Source organism: Condylura cristata, unplaced genomic scaffold (genome assembly GCF_000260355.1).
Source record: "Condylura cristata isolate star-nosed mole 26May11 unplaced genomic scaffold, ConCri1.0 scaffold00024, whole genome shotgun sequence".
NCBI lineage: Eukaryota > Metazoa > Chordata > Mammalia > Eulipotyphla > Talpidae > Condylura > Condylura cristata.
The window spans coordinates 30,665,282-30,685,515 of record NW_004567125.1 but is presented as its reverse complement, the minus strand read 5'-3'; the positions used below and the strand labels follow the sequence as shown (position 1 = coordinate 30,685,515).

The following is a 20,234-nucleotide window of genomic DNA, read 5'->3' as shown; positions in this document are numbered from 1 at the left end:
AACTAAAAGGCAGCATGGCAGGAGGCGGGCATGGGGTATGGGGCCATGCCTTGAGAAAAACTGCCAAAGTATTTGGGGTATCACTTCTGCTTAAGTGTTACCTCCTCCAGGGAGCTTTTTCTGAGTGTTTTGATTCAGATGTCTGATACTTACGTGAAACCCAGAGTCCACCCATGGTTATTTTATTTTATTTTTTTTTTTTGTCATATTGCTATTTTCACAAACAGGGTAGCTGCTGTTTTTTAATTTTTAATTTTTTGACTTATTGGAAGCTAATCAATAGACTTTTAACCGTATGGTAGGTCTTCACGTAAGACTGCTCAGATCAACATCATTTGTTACAACATTGATGAGAAAAAATAATGCCAGGTGAAGTTAAACAGAATGACACTATTCTAGGACCCAGTTTTGCATAGAGCCATAGTTTCTAAAAGCCTGTGGATGACAGTAAGTGAGAACCACCGATTCTATGTTTATGTTTATGGATTACTTTCAACCTTTTGAATTTAGAGTCATGGGAATATATATATTGCTTAGTGCAAAATAAATTCCATTTGAAAACCAATGAGGATTCAACCTGAAATTTCTGTGCTCTGATATTTTATGTCCAAGATTCCATTGCTTGTTTAGGATCTCCTGCCAGACTCACCCCAGTTTGGGAGGTCACCTTAGATAATAACACTGCTGCTCACTGCCCAGAGGTGGGCATGACGCAGGAGCACACGAATGGTCACAGTTCTGCTGCCCCCTCTGAATAGTCACCATAACCAGAGTTCCTTCTGTCACCTAATTCCTTCTCTCAGACTGACCTTGACCTCCCCCTCCCCTGACCCCAACTGTGATCCCAAGCCCACCAACACCAGTTCTAACCCTGCCCTCAACCTCCATCTCTATCTCTGAGTGACCCTGATGTGGCCATGACAAGCTCCAGATTCTACCTTGCTTCGCTTCTTCCCCCACTTAGAAATCAATCTCAGACTGGCATGGGGAAGACTGGCCTTGATGGGAGTTGGCTGTTAGGAAGGACAGGCAGGCCTGGGTGGGGCTGGGAGGGCCCTTCTGGGGATGGGTCAAAGTGCCCCAGCGCAGGTTGGGCAAAGGTAGGTAAGGCCAAGTCATGTTAATGTGGGTAGGAGCCCTGGAAAGACCAGGATATAAGGAGAGTTAGGCGTGATGGGGTGAGGAGGTGGGTGTGGCCCAGCTGCCTAGTGGTGGGGCCACTGCTGGTGTGGGCGGGGCAAATGGGTCTTGGGAGGCGTAGTGGGCTCAGACTGAAGGTGGGGAGGTTGGGGAGACACCGGGTGGCCAGGCTGGCTGAGCACCCACCGCTCTCACTCACCTCTTGCAGCTGCAGCCTCACTTTGTTGAAAGCTCGAAGCCAGTTGGATTTGGCCCTGGACATGGAATCCTGACCCTCCTGGCCTTCCTCATTTTCTCTCAGCCTGAATCGAAGCAAGCGGGTTGTTGACAGGGGCCAGTTCCCCCGTTACCCCTACCCCCCACCCTCTGAATGACGCCAGGTCATCTCTTTGGACCACTCGGCCCTTGAGAGACACCATGACTCCTGTGTGGCCCTCTGAAAGGCCCGGTACCCTGCCCATAGTGTCTCTAAGAGCTGCAGGTCCCCTGGCTCCCTCTCCCATTCTGTGACCCTTTTGGCCCTTGTTAATCCGATCTGCTCAGGGCCCTTCCCATGCACTGTGACCTCCCCAACCATGTCAAACTCTTTGCCCTTAGACACCATAAGGTCCCTTCCCCATTTTGTTTGACCCCCTCCCACTGGATAGCTTTGACCTCCCTGGTCCAATCCTCCATTTCTGATTGTTTTAAGCCCCAAGCCCTGTGACTTCCTCTGCCACCATGGCCCTGGAAAGGGCCTCTGCCTCCTCCCAGGTGACCCTGACCCCATGGCCTTGGACAGGGTCTCTACCTCCTCCCATTACCTCTCCTCATCCTTGGGGGGCTCTGGCTCAGGTGCCCGCTCAGCTGCGGGCGTCTCCTCTGGTGCAGGTGGTTCTGGGACCTCCTTGGCCACTTCTGGGGCCTCAGCAGGTGCCGCCGGGGCTTTGTCTTCCTTCTCTGACAGGAGGCTGATGCGCTTGAAGTCCTTGGGCTCGGGGACAGCAGCCTCCTTGACATAGTCGTCAATGTCATCTGGCACTTCCTCCTCCTCCTCCAGCTCCTCCTCATCCTCAGGCAGCTCCTCCTCCTCCTCCTCCAGGTAGTCCTCCAGATCCTCATCCAGTTCCTCATCCAGCTCTTCATCCAACTCCTCCTCGTCCTGGTCCCAGCGTGGTGAGTCCTTGTGGTAGCTGACCGAGCTGTGGCACGAGTGGTAGGAGTCCCGGTCCCTTTCGTCCTCCAACTCAGAGCCCTGTAGGCTCTGCTCGTCGGGATCGAAGTCCTCGCTTAGCTGTGAGCTGCCCTGGCTCAGCTCCCCAGAGGAGGCATAGCGGCTGCTGCCTGTGGGGCTATGTGGATAGACTGGTCTCAGGGCTGGGGCACACAGCTGCCGCCCAACCCGCTTCCGTCACCCAGTCATTCACTCAATTGAACACAGGGGAACAGCCATGAGCAGAAGACGCAAAGGTTCCTACTCTGTGGCATTTACTCTGGGGGTCAGTTGCAAGGCGGACAGGTAATATAGCAGATCGGTGACGTCAGTGATGGCTGACCTACTGTGCGTCACTGCTGCATAGGCACTGTGCAAGCTGCAGGTGCTCGGCCTGCTTGCTGCAGGCCCAGTCAGTGTCCCTGCCACAGCTCCACAGACTCTCAGAAATTGAAAGTAGCTCTTCAAGATGGTTCTCTCACTGCCAAACCCCTCCACTAGCAGGGACTTCCCTGTCTCTGCTCCTTTTACCTGACACCACCTCAGAAATGTATTCAAAATGTACCCACACCCCTGCCCCCCAAGCCCCACCTGGCCCAGGCTCTGCCATTTGGGTCAGGTGCTGCCCGCATATCCACTACTGTCCCTGGTACCTGCCTCTCATGGAAGCCACAAGAGACTCTTGGAATCATTAACTCAATCACAGATCTTCCTGCTCCAAATCCTACCATGGCTCCTTAATGCCCTTGAATAAAACCCATGCCATGCTCTGCACCCCCGAGCTCCCAACCTTCATCTCCCTCCACCCTCCCTTCTCATTCCCCAGCCACCCCAACCTCCTCACTGTTTTGTTTTTTTTTTAAAGATTTATTTTATTTATGCATACAAGAACTGTGGTATAGGCCAGAGGTAAGCATGAGAGGATTCACCAGAGACAGAGCAGGGAGCAGAATGGGCAGATCGACTGAAACACACTGCTGAGGGGAGTGGTCAGGAGAGGTCTGCCACACTGTGTGGGTCACCTCCCTGGTGGGAGATTGAACTCGGGCTGTGGTGGCTGCGATAGCTTCATAGTGCTGCGCTTCACCCCCTTCTGCCACCAGGGAGGCTCCTCCTCACTGTTCTTCTAACATCTTTAGCCTCTTCTTACCTCCAGGCCTTTGCACAGAACATCCTTCTTCCTACTACTTTATCTGGAGAATGCTTCCCCACCTCATATACTCCTATAAGTACCTTGGATCGCTGGACATGACCAGAAGAAACCTGTCTCTGCCCAAGGGCAGGGCGTGTGCACATACGCCAGCACTCCATGGCCTCTAATCATTCAGTCACTCAACAACAGCCTTCCTTGTCTTAAACACTTCCTCCCGGAGTGGGAGCTGGCAACCCCTTCCCTACCGGTCCTTGGGATATTATAGGAATCAAGCATCTATTTTTGTTGGCTACTTATATATTTATTGGTTGTTTTTAGTGCCTGTCTTGTAGACTGGAGTGGAATGGGGGAGTAAGGAGCCATTTATAGATATAAATGGCTAGATATAGCTAGAATGGCTATTAAGAATTCTAAGCTCTTGTTGGTAAATACATTCCTTCAAAGTCTATTCCAGTACATTCTGGGATCCCCAGTGAGGGGGGAGGCAGCCTAGAATGGGGTCCCAGCAGAGGCCCAGACATGCCTCATCTTATCACCATGGGGACCTGGTGAACTTCCCCGGTCAAACTGAGGGGTGTGACCTGGTGGCCACCAAGATTCCCATGTACACCTCTACATACTAGGCTCTGGCATTTGAGGTCTTCATCTAGCAATGTGTCTCTAATCCCCCCATGCTTAAATTCTTCCCTGACTTCTAAGTCCTGGAGTTGGCCACCCAATGGCCTTCCTGCAGGATCTGGCTTCATCCGCTTCTTCAGTCTTTAGCTGAACTATTTCCTCTGTTTGACATCTTCCTCCTCAAGTATTTCATTATCTTTCAAGGGTCAGCTCCCAGGCAACCTTCTCTAGAAAACCCTTCCTAAGCTCCCCTATCACCAATGTTCAGGCATTCTCTCCTCCAGCCAAGCCCTGTCCTTTGGGATGGACTGTGAGTCCTGTGCTGTCTCTCCTGTCTCATGGGACCCCAGTATCACCTAGTACCAGGCAGCCAGCTTTCAACAAGACCAGTTAGAGTCGTTCATGCTGCTTTTGGCCTCTGTATCTTCTCTGTCTTCTGGAAGTTCTTCCCTCACCTCTTTGTAAATGTGTCTGGCACAAGGAAGTGACCCTCCCCATTCTCTCTCAGAAATTCTCATAGTGTAACACACACACATGCAAGGCCAGAGTAGAATGAGAAGCACCACACACATAGGATGGGAGCCAGACCAGGAACTTGCTTGGTGGACTTTAAACTCGGAAGTAGGCACCTTACACCTGCCCTGTGACCCTCAATTTCCTGATCTGAAAGATGACCATCAGCCAGACACATGCTTCCCGGTCTCTTGGACATTCACAGAGGTGGCGGGGAGCACAGAGCTGACTCATGCAGGAAGAAAGTCTCAGCGAGTCAAGCATTCTCTCCAAGAAAGACTTTCCCCAACAAACACACTTCCCGAAACCCTGTGGTCCCTTTCCTGCTCTTTTTCTCCAAGGGTGGGAGACACCACCACATCATAAGATCTCCCCTTTCATAAGAGTTAACATTTTATTAATACTTAATATCTTATTTCGCTTTGGCCTGTTTCCGACAAGCTGAAGTTTTGTTCTCATCATTACTTAAATCTAACCCAGCATATGTGCATCAATGTATCAGGCTTTAAAAACTGTAGAGCTTGAGGGCCCTCCCTGGTGGTACACTGGGCTAAAGTTCAGCATGCAAGCTAGCGTCAGCCGCTTCAGTGCGAGTTCGATCCCCAGCCCTGGAGGTGACCCACATGGCATAAAAGACCTCTCCTGACCCGCCCGCTGCTCCCTTCAGCAGTGTACTTCCTCAGCCAGCCTGTTCTGCTCCCCACTCAGTCTCTGGTGAATCCTCTCACCACCCCTCACCTCTGGTCTGTACCCCAGATCTGTATGCATAAATAAATAAATCTTTTAAAAATAAAATAAAATTGCAGAGCTTGAAAAAAATGGTCAATAAGCTGTTAAGGAGAGAAGAGTGCTTCTGAAGGTGTTTTCAATAAGGCAGTCACACACAAAGGAAAAGAGAGCTAGTTCTTTGCCTAAGTACATATAGGATGGCTTGAACACAAAGGATTTAAGTGAAGAACACCAGAGGATTGCCACATGGAATTGAGTCTACTCCCACCTCTCTCACTGTTTTACCTTGACTATTTCATTTCACTTCCTAAAAAGTAAAGATGATAGGTGGATGTTCAAGTTTTTCAAAAAGTCCCTTCCCAAACATTCCAACTATAAACCATATCAGTTTTCTATGGTTCAGTCGCATGTCACCTAACCACCTTCTGGTCGACAGGGACCAGCTCACCTGGCTGAGCCATTGAGGCTCCTGGGTAGTGGGCTGCCCTGTATCTAGCAATGTGTCTCTAATCCCCCCATACTTAAGGCTCCCAAGGCCTGGAGTTGGCCACCCAATGGCCTTCCTGCAGGATCTGGCCTCATCCTAGGTGTGTGTCATGACATGTTCCGGCATTCACGTGGACATAAGATCGCCTTACAACACATTTCTCAGAATGTGTCCCTGTCATTAAGGGACAGGTGATTGTATGAAATAGAGGAAAATTCAAAATCAAAGTTTCTCAAGTAACTGCAAAAATAAATGGTGCTGGCTGACACTGAAGATAGAATAGGAAGCTCATGAAGATTTTCTTCAAATTATGTTTCCAAACTCCCTACCTTACTGTTCCATAGCACTTTTGGCCAAGCTGGAAATGTTTCTACCGGCACCCTCCCACACAACGGCCACCAGCTCCATGCACACGATCCTGGGCACTTGAGAGGGTGCCTGATATAGGGTATGAAGTTTTACTTCATTTACTTTAGTTAAGTTTAACTTAAAGCGCCACGTGTGGCTATCCTGTGGGATAGGTGGCTCTGGAAGCTCCGTCTTCCTCCTACATGGACATAGACAAGACTTGCTTTCTTACTCCACAAGACAGCCACGCTAAGGGTTTCTCCTCCTCGGAGCGGTGTTGTCAGCACCTGTTTGCCTGCCTAGCCTCTGTGCCTGGGTCGAGGAGGCCTAAAGGTCAGGCGCCTTCATGGCTGTGTTTAACCACTGGATGTGGCCCCTGAATTGTTCAGTATGACAGAGGAGCCCTTTGGCCAGGATGGTGTATGCCACTCCTAGGCAGCACTTACACCTCAAGGAAGCTGACTTTGCAGCTTCCTAGACAGTATTTTTCAGGGCTACGAGGCCGTGTGGTGTGGTGGCTGCGGACTCAGAAGCCTGCTTGACAGGATTTAAACCCTGGCTCAGCCTCTTACCATGCCAGATGTGACCTTGGTAAAGTCACTTAACTCTCTGTGCCTCATTTTCCATATGTACAAAGCTTGAGGTGAGGAAGCCAATCCTCACTAGTAAGACAGGTATAAAGAATACATGAATTATTATTCCCATAGTCTAATGAGTCAAGACAGATTAGAATGCCTAGGCTATAGTGAGTGCTCAGTTAACCAGCACCACTTTCTCACATGTAGAGTAGATAGAGCAGGACAGGGATCATGTTGAGGTGGTCAAGGCCAAGACCGACAAGTGCAAAGTAAGATCCTGTCTTTGTTTAAAATTTTGATAGTTTGCTCATTATGGATTTTTAGAAATTTCCCTGAAGTATAACATATGTACAACAAAATTTACTTTGAAAAGGGTTCACTTTAATAATTTTTTCATGGATCTTTTTGCATTTATTTTGATGTTTAAAAATATTATATTGAAGTATTATGTATCTTAATGACTGAGGTTTCTGGCACCCAAAAAGGCAACTTCAAGTACACCTCATTCACCTCACCCTAGTCCTGCACCCAAGAATTAGATAACTTGCGACTCACGGTAACAAGAAGCCCTGGGGTGTGTGAGAACTGAATCTAAAATCTGAAGCAAAGATTTTTGGAGTCTTATTATTGTAATACAAGTAAAGTTTTAACATCGAGTGTGTGTAGAACATTTAAAACTTCCTTCTTACCCACTCCTGAATGGAGGAAATGAATTCTTTGGGGAATAGACATTTGGAAAGAGATCCACGAGCAAAAAATCATGGAAGTCACTTCTCAGCACCCAGTAGGTTCACCCTGAGTGTTTACTCTTTGCGTCCTCAGCAAATGACTGAACCTGTATGTGCCTTTATTCTCTGCCTGTCAAATGAGGCCAATATGCTTCCACTCAGAGGGCTAGATGAGATGATGATGGCAAGGTGCTGGCTTGGCAGCGGGCACATTTAGATGTTTCTACTACTAGTTATGATATTTGTTTACCTAACAGTCACGCCACCATATCTGCAGGCATCCTGCCCTGCTCCAACCCCGGGCCGGTGGCACAGGTCCAGAGACAGCTTACTTTCAGGGAGTAGTGAGGGTGGCTAAACAGAAAGGGGGCCACTCCCACGTCACTGTGTTCATGTCTGCTAGTCAGAAACACCAGGTCAGAGGCCACCAGGGAGGGCTGAGAGAGACCACCCTGGCTCACAGGCCAGCTGCTTCCAACATCTTTATCTCTTCCTCTACTCATCCTTCCCCCGCCCAGCTGGCAAGACACAGTGGCCATTAACTTTTAGCAGTTTGAGGAACCTCCAAACAGTTTTCCATAGTGGTTGTACTAGTTTGCATTCCCACCGGCCATTAACTTTTAAAGGGGCTGCCAAGGAGTGCTATATTTCAGGGGAACTGCTCAAGGGCCTCATGATTCCCTTCTCTTTCTTCAGCCAATGTATACCTTTTAATTAAGCTTGTTTACTTGCAAGATTTGGGTAAAGGAAGGGCTCCATTGACGCAAAAAAGAATGGAGCTGATTTTCTTGATCCAACTACCTGCATCTCCAGTTCTTTCAAGTCTCCAACTCACAGAGCCAGATGTGCAAAGGCACACACGCACACACACACACACAGAGTTCGTGGCTCTCATAATGACTACCTGAGGGCCCGTGGCTCGGAGAACTCCTCATAACTGTGCATGGAGTCACTGTAGGATTCTCGGGAACCTAGGGGAGGTGGGCGGACGGAATACTGGTGGACTGAAGCATTGGGCTGGGATGTAGTGTAATAGGGCGGCGGGATACTGTTGCTGGTCTCGCTGCGGTAATCACTGTCTCGGTCATCTACTGCACTATCGGGGTCATCATCTGGAAGGAAGTGGAGGTGAAAGGAAAGAGTCAGGAGTGGGGAGAGAGAGAGAGAGAAACAGAGCATACAATAGGGGAGGGGTCTTTACTGATAGTTAAGTTGAGAAAGCTACCAGACTGAAGGAGCTTGGGTCATGTTAACAGAGATATAACCTTTAGAATGCAGGACCTGAAAATCATGCTCTGCCTCATGTGGTCACGATGAACCAACGGTCAGGGTCTAGGGGTATGTTCTTCGAAGTGAGGAAGACAGGGACAAGATTAATTGGAGGTTTTTCTTCAGTCCAAATTTGAAAATAGATTTTGTTAAAATCCAGACTCTTTGAAAACAAGATGGCTTTTCCACTGGGTAGTGGCTAGACTTGTAGTTATCATGAAGAAAAGGCAATGCTAGATGGGTTGAAATTTGGGATATGAAACCTGAACATTCCCACACAAAACTTAGATAATGTCAATGTTACCAAATTGTTCCTCTGGCTAATTTCTTATCTACCTTTCTATCTGTGTCTTTGGTTCAATTGGCATTCGTTCTGTTGAAGGTGTCCTTGCCTGCTCTGACATGTTTCCAGTCAAGTTACATGGGGCTACTTGCCTATTCACCAATTTTTTTCCCCCTTGGCAAATAGTCTGTTTTTGAGAGATAAATTGCTTTCTATTGCATTTTTTTCAAATAGTATTTTTGTTTTTATTTATTTGTTTATTTATTTATTTATTTAGATCAAATTATTCCTTAGGTAGGGCTAAGTCATTTTTAGCCACTTTTATTTTGGCCAAATGACCTGTTTGGGTCCCAATTGCTTGATTGACTTTTAACTAAAATGGTTTTGTTTTTACTGGTATTGTTTGTTTGGGGCAAACTGGTTGTTACCTAGTCGACTTATCAGCCAAGTATCCACTTTGGCTTCTGTCTGACTTGTTTTTGACAAATTGTTTTGAGTCCCAGGATTTGCAAACAGTTTCCCGAGTCCTGGTGGGTGGACAGAGTCTGGCTTGACCGCCAGGGAATGGAGATGGGTGGAGGAACCCTTAGTTCCTTGAGGAGAGGTGGTAGATTTATGTTCTGACATAAGTACTGGATTACTCTGAAGTTGTCGGACTCAGGGAAGTGGGAGATATTCCTAAAGAGAAAAATGGACATTTACTTGCAGGGGGGTTGATTTCCCAAGGGGGGCACACTGGAGGAAAAGTGGCTGGGGTTTTAGGAGCTGAAATCTCTAGAGTGGTATTTTTCAGGGGGACCCTCCCCCCAGCTGCTCTCCCTTCCCTACTCATTAGCTTTGAATGGTATTAGGGTGCATTTCTTTGTGGAAGAGGGAGATGGTGAGACAAAATGAGGAAGGCATCACAGGAGGAGAAATGAAGTTATATGTGAGGGGTAGGAGGAGAGGGATCACAGTTGCCCAGCTGTAGACAGGGAGAGCTCCTGTCTAAATGCCCCCTCCCACCTGAATCACCCCAACCAAATGGTGGTGCTTACTTCCCACCAGGTAGAGCAGGACCCCAAGACACACATCAATTGCCAGGAGGCAGGAGGGCACAGGAAGCGTTTGCCAGTCCTCTGACCCCAATGTGCCTGTACCAGGCTCCCTGCTTCTCTGCGAGGTAAGGCAGGAGCCTCAGGGTCACCAAGGTAACCACCTCCCCTGGCCTCCAAAAACATCAAACTGGGTACTTACTTTGCTGCTCACCCCAGCCAAAATAATTCCAGTTGCCTACAAAGAGAAGGGGCAGAGATAATAAAAGGGAGTAGGAAGAAGGGGGCATGGGAATGTGAGATTACCCCATCCTCCTCGTTCTCCCCATCCCCTCCTCCCAGGACCCAGTTCCCTCCTGTACTTAGTATTTTCCCATCGTCACTGACCTTTGTCATGCCTTAGCTTACCACCTTGGGAGGAAGGCAGGATATCCCCATTTTGTTTGTTTGTTTCTTTGTATTTGTTTGTTTGTTTGTTGTACAAGGCCAGAGGCTCAGTCAGCAAGTAACAAAGGAGGCATTTGAGTTTAGGGTTTTCCAACTCTGAAGTCTGGGGTCAGCATTCCCCACTTTTTCCCTCCCCATCTAGAGGATGAGCAGAGAAACACTGGACTGGAGATCCTAGGCTTTGAAACACTCCTGTTGGGTGGAACTTTTGAAAAATCATTCTTCTCATTTTACAGGTGAAGAAACAGGGCTCAGAGAAGTGGAGTGAGCTGCCTACAGTTACACAACTTCTGAGCATCAGGGTCAGACAGAGAACCATGTTGTGACCCTCATTCCTTGTACCTGGAATCTCAGAAAAATATCTTGGACCAGAATCCAGACTCCTCTGACACTTGGTTGCCTCCTCTGTGAAACAGGATCAACAAAACAGTCACAAGAGGACTTGGAGACAGATGGACTTTCATTTCCAAGTCAAACCCATCCCACACTTCATTCCACTTGTCCAGGTGTTCCTGCCTCCACCTTGCCTGATCCTGCCCTCACCACAATTCTTCAATCACCCATTCCTAGGGACTGTAATTCCTTCAAGACAGTAACAACTCCTCAGTAGAGAGGGAAGTCAAGGAACTTTCTCAGTATCACACCCCAAGTTGATGCAGGAACAGGGTCTCCAAATACAATATTCCAGCCCCTCCCCAGCTAGGCCCAAATCTCACCCTCCTGAGTATTTGTGTCAGGAGGAGGGTCAAAGGATAAGGGGATACTGTGAGAGGGGGAAAATGGGGGAATGAGGAAGTAGATGGAAAAGGATAAAAAGGTTGAAGGGGGAGTGGGGGCAAATTGTCATGGGTGAGGACTATATGATTTGTCCCTTCCTCCCCACTCCAGAGGACACAGGGGGCTCTTTTATAGGGAGCCATCTCCTTGGCCCATGGAGACCTGGTCTGGATGCATCTGAGTGCCCACAGGGTTGAGAACAAATACTCCTGAAAATTCCAGCCTTGATGGAGGGGCAGTAGGCAGAGGATCATCATCATCATCATCATCATTAATAGATGAAATACAGTGGAAAGAGAAACAAACTTGGAGTCCCTCAGACCTGGGTTCAAATCCTGGTTCTGCCTCCTGCTGGGTGTGTGACCTTGGGCAAGTCGCTTCTCCTCTTGGGCCTCAGTTTCTTCATCTAAGAAAATGGGTGAATGAAACAGCCTTTGTTTATTGCACATGTGCCTATTGTACATGTGTTGGACCATCTCTCCATGTTTGTACCATTTGACTTTGGATTGCTTGCAGGTCTGTATTGACCCCCAAGTTTGTTGAACAACTAGAGGCCCTAATCCAAGATCTGATTTATGGAAGTTTGAAGTCTTAAAAGAGTTTTTCAAGCCTCTGGATATCCTGGGTCATTCCAACTGCCCTCAGAGTTAGGGAGCTATCAGAGTTAGGGTGCCCCATTTCAAAAAAGGAACTCTAAAGAGAGGGACTCTGGAATGCCAATGGCCACATAGCAAGGAAGGACTTAAACACAAGTCCCAGATCTCTCCTTTTCCCACTACACTGTAAGTAGATACCATGCACACTTGGAACCTGTATCTCTGGAGGGAAGTGATCTGTTACATTGGACTGTCATGTGGTGGGGGAGGAATGAGAGTTTCAGCTGATGTCCAGGGAGAAACCAAGAGGTACTTACAACACTGATTGCTGGGGACAGGGAGAGGCTTGTCTTGCTCATCTTGGAATGAATACTGAGAGGGAAGGAAGGAGAGAGGGTCATCTCAGGATATTCAAAAACAGAGAACCATGGTCCTCTGTTCTGTTCCATGTTGACTACTCCCTGCCTCCTGAATGCTCACCCTCTGCAAAAGTATACAGATGTTCATAGAAGGAAAAAGAGTGAAAGAGACAGTGATAAGCAGAGCTAGGCAAAAATACTTAGAGGATAGAGAGAATATAAGAGGCAGGGAAGTGAAGAAAGAAAAAAAGATGAAATTGACAAAAAAATTATTAACATATGAATGTTGCTCTCCACTTCCTACTAAAGAATGTTCTAGCCCCTTGCCCTTATTTCCTCTCCACCCTCTCCTTCTGAAGGCTGGCTTCTGGGCCACATTAGATCTTTGCATTGTGATGATACAGAGCTAAGAAGGGAAATGCCATGGAAAAACAGAGGTACAGGGTGTGGGGCAGAGTGAGATATAAAAATTGCTGCAGGCAGGTTAAAGCACAGCACTAAGAAGCTAAAGCCACTTTAGCATGAGTTCTATCCCCACACTGGAGGTGACCCACACGGTGTGGCAGACCCCTCCTGTCCCACCCGATGCTCCCCTCAGCAGTGTACTTCATCAGTCCACTTGTTCTGCTCCCCACCCTGTCTCTGGTGAATCCTCTCACTGCCCCTGCGTCTCTGGCCTGTACCCCAGTTCTGTATATATAAGTAAATATTTAAAAAAAAAAAAAGAATTGCTGCAGGACCCCTGTATATTGAAGGATTTGGAAAACACAAAACTTGAGTTAACTGAAATGGTTACATCATTGGTGGAACTATGTTCCTTGACTCTTTGAGACTGGATTACATGGGTCACTGATGGAATTGGGTTACAGAGTTAGAGACACAGATAAGCAAAGAGAAACAGACAGAGCAGAGTATTTTGGGAGATAAAGAGGCACTCAGGAGAACAGCCCTTTACCAACACTCACCTCATCTTGGTCTCTCATGGCATTCAACTGTTCCAGCTTCTTGGCCCAATATCGTGCCTCCTCCTCAGGAATGTCTAAAAGCAAAGCCCTGGTTATGAGTTTGAAAGCCCCTCCCCACTCTCCATACTCCGTCCAATGCAATTCCATTGTGTGGGAGGAGAGTAATGTTCTTGACCTTTATTACCCCAAAGCTGTCTTAGGAATGGATAGAAGATGGAAAGAAAATGTAGCCTACCATTACAAGGGCGGGAAAGATGGGAGTTCTTGGGAGGGCAATAGGGGAAATCTAAGCTGCTTCCAGGAAAGGTAGAGAGGACTCTGTCTCTGCTTGTCTTTTTATTTCTACATCTCTCTATCTCTGTCTTTGTTTTTTCTTCTGACTTTGGGTCTCTCTCTCCATTTTTCCCTGTCCCTCTGTCTGCCTCCGTCTGTTTCTCCCCACCCTGCCTCCCCATCTTTTGGCTTCTCCTCCCATCTACAGCTTGTTGCTGAAGACATGGTCTTATGGGGGATCTTCCAGGAGAGGTTGGACCCAAGTCATAGGTTCCCCTCTTTGTTGGCAGCCTTATGAACTGGAACATGTCCTGCACATGATAGATGCATGTTGCTGACTTGTTGTAACCCAAGGAAGCTCTCTCCTCTAGTGAGAGGGAGCCCCATGGGCAGAGTGATGAATCATTTGACCCCACCTAAGTTCAGCCAGTCTCTTGGGGCCAGTAAGGGTCCACCTCTCTGCTCTCACCTAAGGGCAACTCAAAGCGGGTGTCCAGGAGGATACGGTGGAAGGTGGGATCCTTGGTGCCACAGATCTCACTGTCTGCCATGATGACCTGAGAATCCAGCGTCAGCCACTCTCCAGGGCCCTCCTGGAATAGGGGGGAAATAGGGATTAGGGTCTTGGGTGAAGCAGGGAGCAACTGAGTATCTATTACATTCTAGCCAGCAGCCCCCACTTTCATATAAGCTGTTTCATTTACCTCAACTCCTTTGGACCCCAGTGGCAAATGTCACATCCCCTCTCTATATTAAAGAAACAGGTTCAAAGGGAAGGTCCCACTCCAGGGCAACATGGTGGGTCTGTGGGACCCAGAGGCAAGGATCAGAAATGGATTAACCAAGGGTGGTCCCTGCCTTACACAGCCATTCTCTATATCTGAAGAAGGGCTCTGGGACCCTAGTTTCAAATAAAAGCCCTGATGCTCCCACCATCTTGAAGCATCCTTGAGTACATCACCAGTCTCCATAATTCAGAGACATGAGCCTTTGAGCAGAAAGGGTCTAGTGTGAACCTCTGCTTATTCATCTCTCAAATGAGAAGGATGTTCTGCAGAATCTACTCTCTGCAGCCCCAGAGAGGCTGCAAGGGTGAGAGTAGTAGTCTAGAGTCTTGTACATGATGCCCCAGGTGACCAGGCCTTCCTCATACTTGGTGGATCACTGAGGAAATTCTGGGTCATCCTCAAGCCTCCTTCTGCACTCACTTGTCTGGGCAATCATACATATCTCCTCCCTCTTCATTCATTCTAAAGCAAACCCTCCATAACAACATCTTGAGGTCTATGAGGAGTGAGTTTGGGTTGTGGGGTGAGCTAGGACTGGCAATGTGGGCACTTGCTCTCCAGATCTTCCAGGGGAGATGGGTGGGTAGGGAAGGACAGGGTTCTGGGGTACCAAGATCCTGCTAGGGTTAGCATGGAATGGCTGAGAGGAGGGGGTGAGACTTATTGCTGTTGACACTTGGTACCTCTAGGACTTTTGGGGCTAGTGTAGTCTTCTCACTGCCCAAAGCCTTCTCTTCTTTTCCATAACAACATATTTTTCACTAGACTCCCTTGCAGCTAAGTTGGGGGTCACATGACTAAGTTCTGTTCAGCAGGATGTGTGTGAAGTACAGTGAGTTGCTGCCAGACTGGACCCTTAACAACGAGGACAAACCCATTCCCGTGCCACCTTTCCCTCTCCTGACTGGATGCTGATGTAATGGTGATCTTTGAGCAGTCATCTTGGGACATGAGGTGGGAGTCACATAGGGAGAAAGACAGAACAACAAGATGAAAGGAGTATGGCCCCATTGACTTGGACACCACCACAGCAGCCCTGGATGTCTACTTTAAGGGGATAAATGTCCATTTTGTTCCCCCACTGGTAGTTGTATCCTCCCACGTAATTCTCTCCAGGGCTTAGTCTATCACTTACTTCATTAGACTGCCGGATGGTCCTTAATGGGATCCACACAGTCCCCACCATTGTGTCCCAGATGAGACCCTTATTCCACACCTCCACCGTCAGCCCCAAATCCAGGCGGTTAATCTCACTGGAGAGAAGAGAGGGGACATGAAGGGAATGGAGACTGAGAGAAGTCAATTCACTAGCCTTAGGACACACATACAACTGAAATTCAAATCCAGGCCTGGATAAATCCTACCCAGGAAAGTACACGATGATTCTCATTTTACAGAGGGGATACTGAGGTCAAGGGTGAAGTTACAAGATGAAGGTGTCAGAGAAGAACCAGGATTCCAAGCTGGAAGGGAAGTGGAAACAGGTATCACACATATCTTGCTTGATACTTCTTTTAGCCTTCAGATCCTGAGAATGCTGAGGAAGAAACTCAGCACCCTCTGGAGCTTGCTATTACCCCAGGGTAAGGGTATTCAGGTTGCCGCCATCTTTCCAGTGTCATCTCCAGGTACATGATGATGCCCTCGAGCTTATGAATGAAACTACCTCTAAGCCCTTTCCCTGTAGGCCTTGGCCAAGGAACACACCCATTTGGGGAAAAATAGTGAAAGCTCACTGAATTTGCCAACTTAGCGAAGATTTATCTTAAGGAATGATCTGCTGGGATACATCTGTTTCTTGACCTTGTCATATACAGTAACTAGTTTTTGGGGAATGGAGACCATTCTGTCCCTCCCCCATTCACATCTCTAAAATAGTATGGCTGGTTCTCTCTGCCCCAGACATTTCTCTTTAGGGTCCCAGTTCTGAGTCTCTCATAGTTTCAAGCGCTGACAGCCCCCAGCCAGGCTCTACTTAGAGGGTTAAGTGCTGCCTGGGTCCAAATCCCAGTTCTGCCAGGCACAGAGAGTGGCTTTGCCTCTGGGCTTCCATTTCCTCATCTGTAAAATGAGGATTACAAGGCTCCCCCCACCCCAACCCCATTGTCGGCAAATAGTTAATTGAATCAAGTCATGTAAAGCTTTAGAAGATGGCAAGGCACACATTGCTGGCTATCATCAGCAGATGGTGTGTGATATAATTTCTTGGGTGGGTGAAAGTTAAGGGGAGAATTCAGGTCATTAGCTCAGTCATTAGGCAATATTTATTGAGCCAATGGCATGTGTGCCAGACCCTGAAAGGGCATGAGGGTTCCAGTAGACAGGACCAATTCGGGCTGACTCTCCAGGAGCTCACAATCTGAAAACAAGGACCACAAATGTTTCCCAAGATCTCATAAATGACTAAAATCAACTAGTGGCAAGAACTGAAATTAACCTGCAATTGTAGCTTAGGGTGGCAGTCAGAGAGGGGATCTCTGAGGAGATGACACAAGCTCAAGACAGAAAGAAAAGAGGAGACAACTAGGGGTGAGGGAGGGTAGGAAGAGCAAATGCAAAGGCCCAGAGGCAGGAGAAAGCCAGACTGTGGGAGGAAAGGCGCAGAGTGTGTGGCTGGGGCCGTGAAGCCAGGTGACATGAAGGGTGAGATGAGGAGCCTCAGGGACAAAGCTTGGGTTCTCTGGGGAAGTGTGTGGGTTTTCTTCTGAGGTCGAAGAGGAGCCCTAGGCAAGTTTGGAGAGCTGCAGGATGTTATTTGCAGCTTTAAAAATATCCCCCTGGCTGCCTGGAGGCAAACAGATTGTAGGGAAGGCAGATGGCAGCGGGGAGGCCAGGCTGGGGGCTGGAGGCCTTGGAGATAGAGGGAAGTGAGGATTCAGAAAGCGCTTTGGAGGCAAGGCTAATGGCTGGGCCCTGAGAAGGAGGGAGGAGGGGGAAGAGAAACTCCAGGTGACACTCAAGTGTCCAGCTCTGCCCAGTGAGGCCAGCAAGGCCTGGCTGAGCAGGGGCGAGGCAGGATTGCTGAAGACTTACAACATGAAATCCTGCTCCCAGCTGGGTTGGCTGCCACGCACAGCGATCGTTGTGCTCTTGACATTCTGCACCTTCAGGGTCACGTACGTGTTGAATTTCTCTGTGGTGGGGAGACAGGGGTCCGTATAGGGTCTCTGGCACACCCCCACAGACCTTCCCCAGCTCTAGTTGACTCTGTTTTGATCCCAAGGGACTACATGCATTTGGGGTAGCTCCAGACCCAACCCACTATGACGCTTTGTGCCTCCCCCCTCAGGTCAGCCCGCTTCTCTCCCCCACCCACCAAAAGTTCTTCATAGCACAGGGGAAGGGCCTTTGTGCACAGAGACATGGAATTTGGGGATCCCCAATCCTGTTGCTTAGAAATGACTATGTTTAACAGCCTTGATTTTTGGCTTAGAAGACTGAGACTTCAGATGGGAAAGAAATGAAATCTAAAAGCAGCTCCCTTCACCTCTCTGAGTCTTACTTTTCCAACCTGTAGCTTGACATAAGTGTCCCATAGTAGCTCTTAGGATCCCGGGACAGGCCATTGGGGTGAACCACACCCTCACTGAGATCTCCAGGAATTGCTGAGGAGACTGGGGAAGCCCCGCAAACTGCTTACATCCCAGGTCAAGCAGTCATGCAAGCAGACACTGAGCCCATGTCCCTTGTCTCTGGGTCAGACCCCTCCCTGGCCTCTCAAAAGACAGACAGACAACACAGGACAGAGCCAGAAGAGGAATCACTTACCTTGGGCACCATCAAACTTGGCTTTTTTGACTGTGGAGAAAGGCAGAGATAGGGAAGGGAGAGGGGGAGAGAGGTGGGGAGAAGAGAGACAGAGATAGGCACAGTGAAACAGAGATGAGAGAGAGAGAGAGAGAGAGAGAGAGAGAGAGAGAGAGAGAGAGAGAGAGAAGAGGCAAATATAGAAGGCAGAAGAGACAGAGACCACACAGGAAAACATAAAGAAATAAAGGTGGTGACAGACAGGAAACAAGGAGAGGAGGAGGCAGGGGCAAGAGGGAGAGAGAGAAGCCATCAGACAGATGAGCACAGGCAAACCGGAAGGAAATTTGGACTGGGAGCAGCCCGGCCCCTCCCTCTCCCTCGTGCCCATCAAGCGCCCCCTAAGTCGTAGCTGGGTTTTCATCCACAACTGAACAAGATTTCTTTTTAAAAGGAGCTGGGCAGGTGTGGAGAGACCTCCCACAGGAAGTCCTCCAGAATTGCGGCAGAGTAATGCAGGGGCCTGGGGGCGAAGAGAAAGGAGACACTTTACAGCGACCCCATCCCTCTGTCCTGTCCATGAGATTTCTTCCCTAATTGTCCAGCTCAGTTGGTCCCACCAAATGATTCTAGAGTTTGGGGCCCAATATTCAAAGGGGCCCAATATTCATAGGCACAGAGAGGCAGTCTTAGCTGAGGGTGTTAGAGCTTATGCAGCCCAACTCCTCTGGGAATGTGCAACCTGTGTATGTTGGGGTTCCACATGCATATGTCAGGGTTCCACGTGGGTCAGCCTCTTTAGCTTTCATGTAGCCCCACAGTCCCAGGGGACTTTCTCTTGGGATATTAAACTTTACTTTCAACACGTCTCCCATCCTGCTGCTGCCCCCCACCCGTCTTTCTCCTCCACACCTACCCAAAACCTGCTCTTAAATGGAACCCTTTTCTGCCTTTACAGTTCTTCTCCTTTTTCTTTTTTTCAAATGTGTGTGTATGCTTAGGCAATATGTGCACATTTTACAAAGTTCAAAGCAATCACAAGACTATGCAACGGGAAAGAGATAGGATCTTTTCTCCCCAGTTCTCTCCCTCCCAGGTGTGATCGACATTACCAATTCCTTGCACCAGAGAAAGACAGTCCATGCCCCACCAATCCTGTGCACAGGTACATTATTTTGTTTCCTACAAATGGTAGCATTTATAAGTGGTAGCTTTTAGAACCTTCATGCTTTTCCAATATGTTTTAAAGAGTATGTGTAACTTGAAGGATAAATTCCTAGTCGATAAATTATTTCTACTCTTTTGAAAGTCAAGGTTGTTGTTTATTGGGCTCTTTGTCATCAGAGATGTGGACCTCAAATGAAATGACACAGCTTCCCATTTCAGGTCTGAGTCTCTGTCCTTATCTCCTGAATTTTTCTCTCAAAAGCACCTTCATGAAGCCAGTAAATAAAAGTTCCCATCAAAGGCAGGGAAAGTGGCTTTAACCATTTGTCAGTGAATACTACTTGTTCCTTTAGATGACAGAAGGGGTATGTGTGGGGGCAGGGGGTTGGTGCCCAGAAGCACACAGTGAACTTCCCAGAGTTGCAGGAAGGGAGGGGGAAGAGCACCTCCCTGTGTCCAGGCCTACCTCCCACCAGAAAATGAGGAAAACTTAACGTGCAGCAAAAAGATTGGGCATTTTGCCCACCACACCTAGGTTTGAGTTTAGGAGGTAGAGTGGGAGTGGATGCTTGGTTGGGCAATGGGAGAGGTGAGAACAGGCTCAGCATGGGGTCAGCTGGAGCCAGGTTCAGCTCACATTGCTGTGTCACCCTGGGAAAATGCCCCATCCTGTCTGGGCTTCCCCCTTACACACACCCCCTTCCCCAGCCCCATTATTTTCTGTCTCCGTCTCGATCCCTCATGTCCAAAATCAGTCGCCATGGCCTGTCTTCCTCACTTTTCCAGATGTCTGCACAAGCATTCTCTTGAAGGAATGCCCAGTCTTGTCACTGCCCCCCTTTCACACCCTCAGCCCTACCCAGCCCCCAAGGAGCTTAGCCCCTGACCCTAGGAGTTTTCAGGAGTACTCCCTCTTTCCTGGGGAGCTCCAGTTTGTCAACCTGAGGATTCTACAAGGGGCTGGGAGGGAAAATGGTGAGAGAGACGCAGATGAAGGCTGAGAGGCATGCACACCCAGAGAGGCCAAAGTGGGATCAGAGGGA

At 48.5% G+C, this 20,234-nt stretch overlaps 1 protein-coding gene across 3 annotated transcripts in view; it reads right to left on the bottom strand.

Annotated features, from left to right (window-relative positions):
• UNC13A (unc-13 homolog A (C. elegans)) overlaps positions 1–20,234 on the bottom strand; it is a 66,079-nt gene that overhangs the window by 39,111 nt on the left and 6,734 nt on the right. For all 3 annotated transcript variants that reach the window (XM_012729030.1, XM_004688626.2, XM_012729031.1), the window contains exons 2-11: positions 18,046–18,075; positions 17,311–17,410; positions 15,413–15,530; positions 13,959–14,082; positions 13,217–13,290; positions 12,210–12,264; positions 10,275–10,310; positions 8,391–8,598; positions 1,944–2,471; positions 1,340–1,442 (exon numbers count right to left, since the gene is read on the bottom strand). In XM_012729030.1, the coding sequence (XP_012584484.1) occupies positions 1,340–1,442; positions 1,944–2,471; positions 8,391–8,598; positions 10,275–10,310; positions 12,210–12,264; positions 13,217–13,290; positions 13,959–14,082; positions 15,413–15,530; positions 17,311–17,410; positions 18,046–18,075 (1,376 nt within the window). The remainder of the gene's footprint in view (positions 1–1,339; positions 1,443–1,943; positions 2,472–8,390; positions 8,599–10,274; positions 10,311–12,209; positions 12,265–13,216; positions 13,291–13,958; positions 14,083–15,412; positions 15,531–17,310; positions 17,411–18,045; positions 18,076–20,234) is intronic.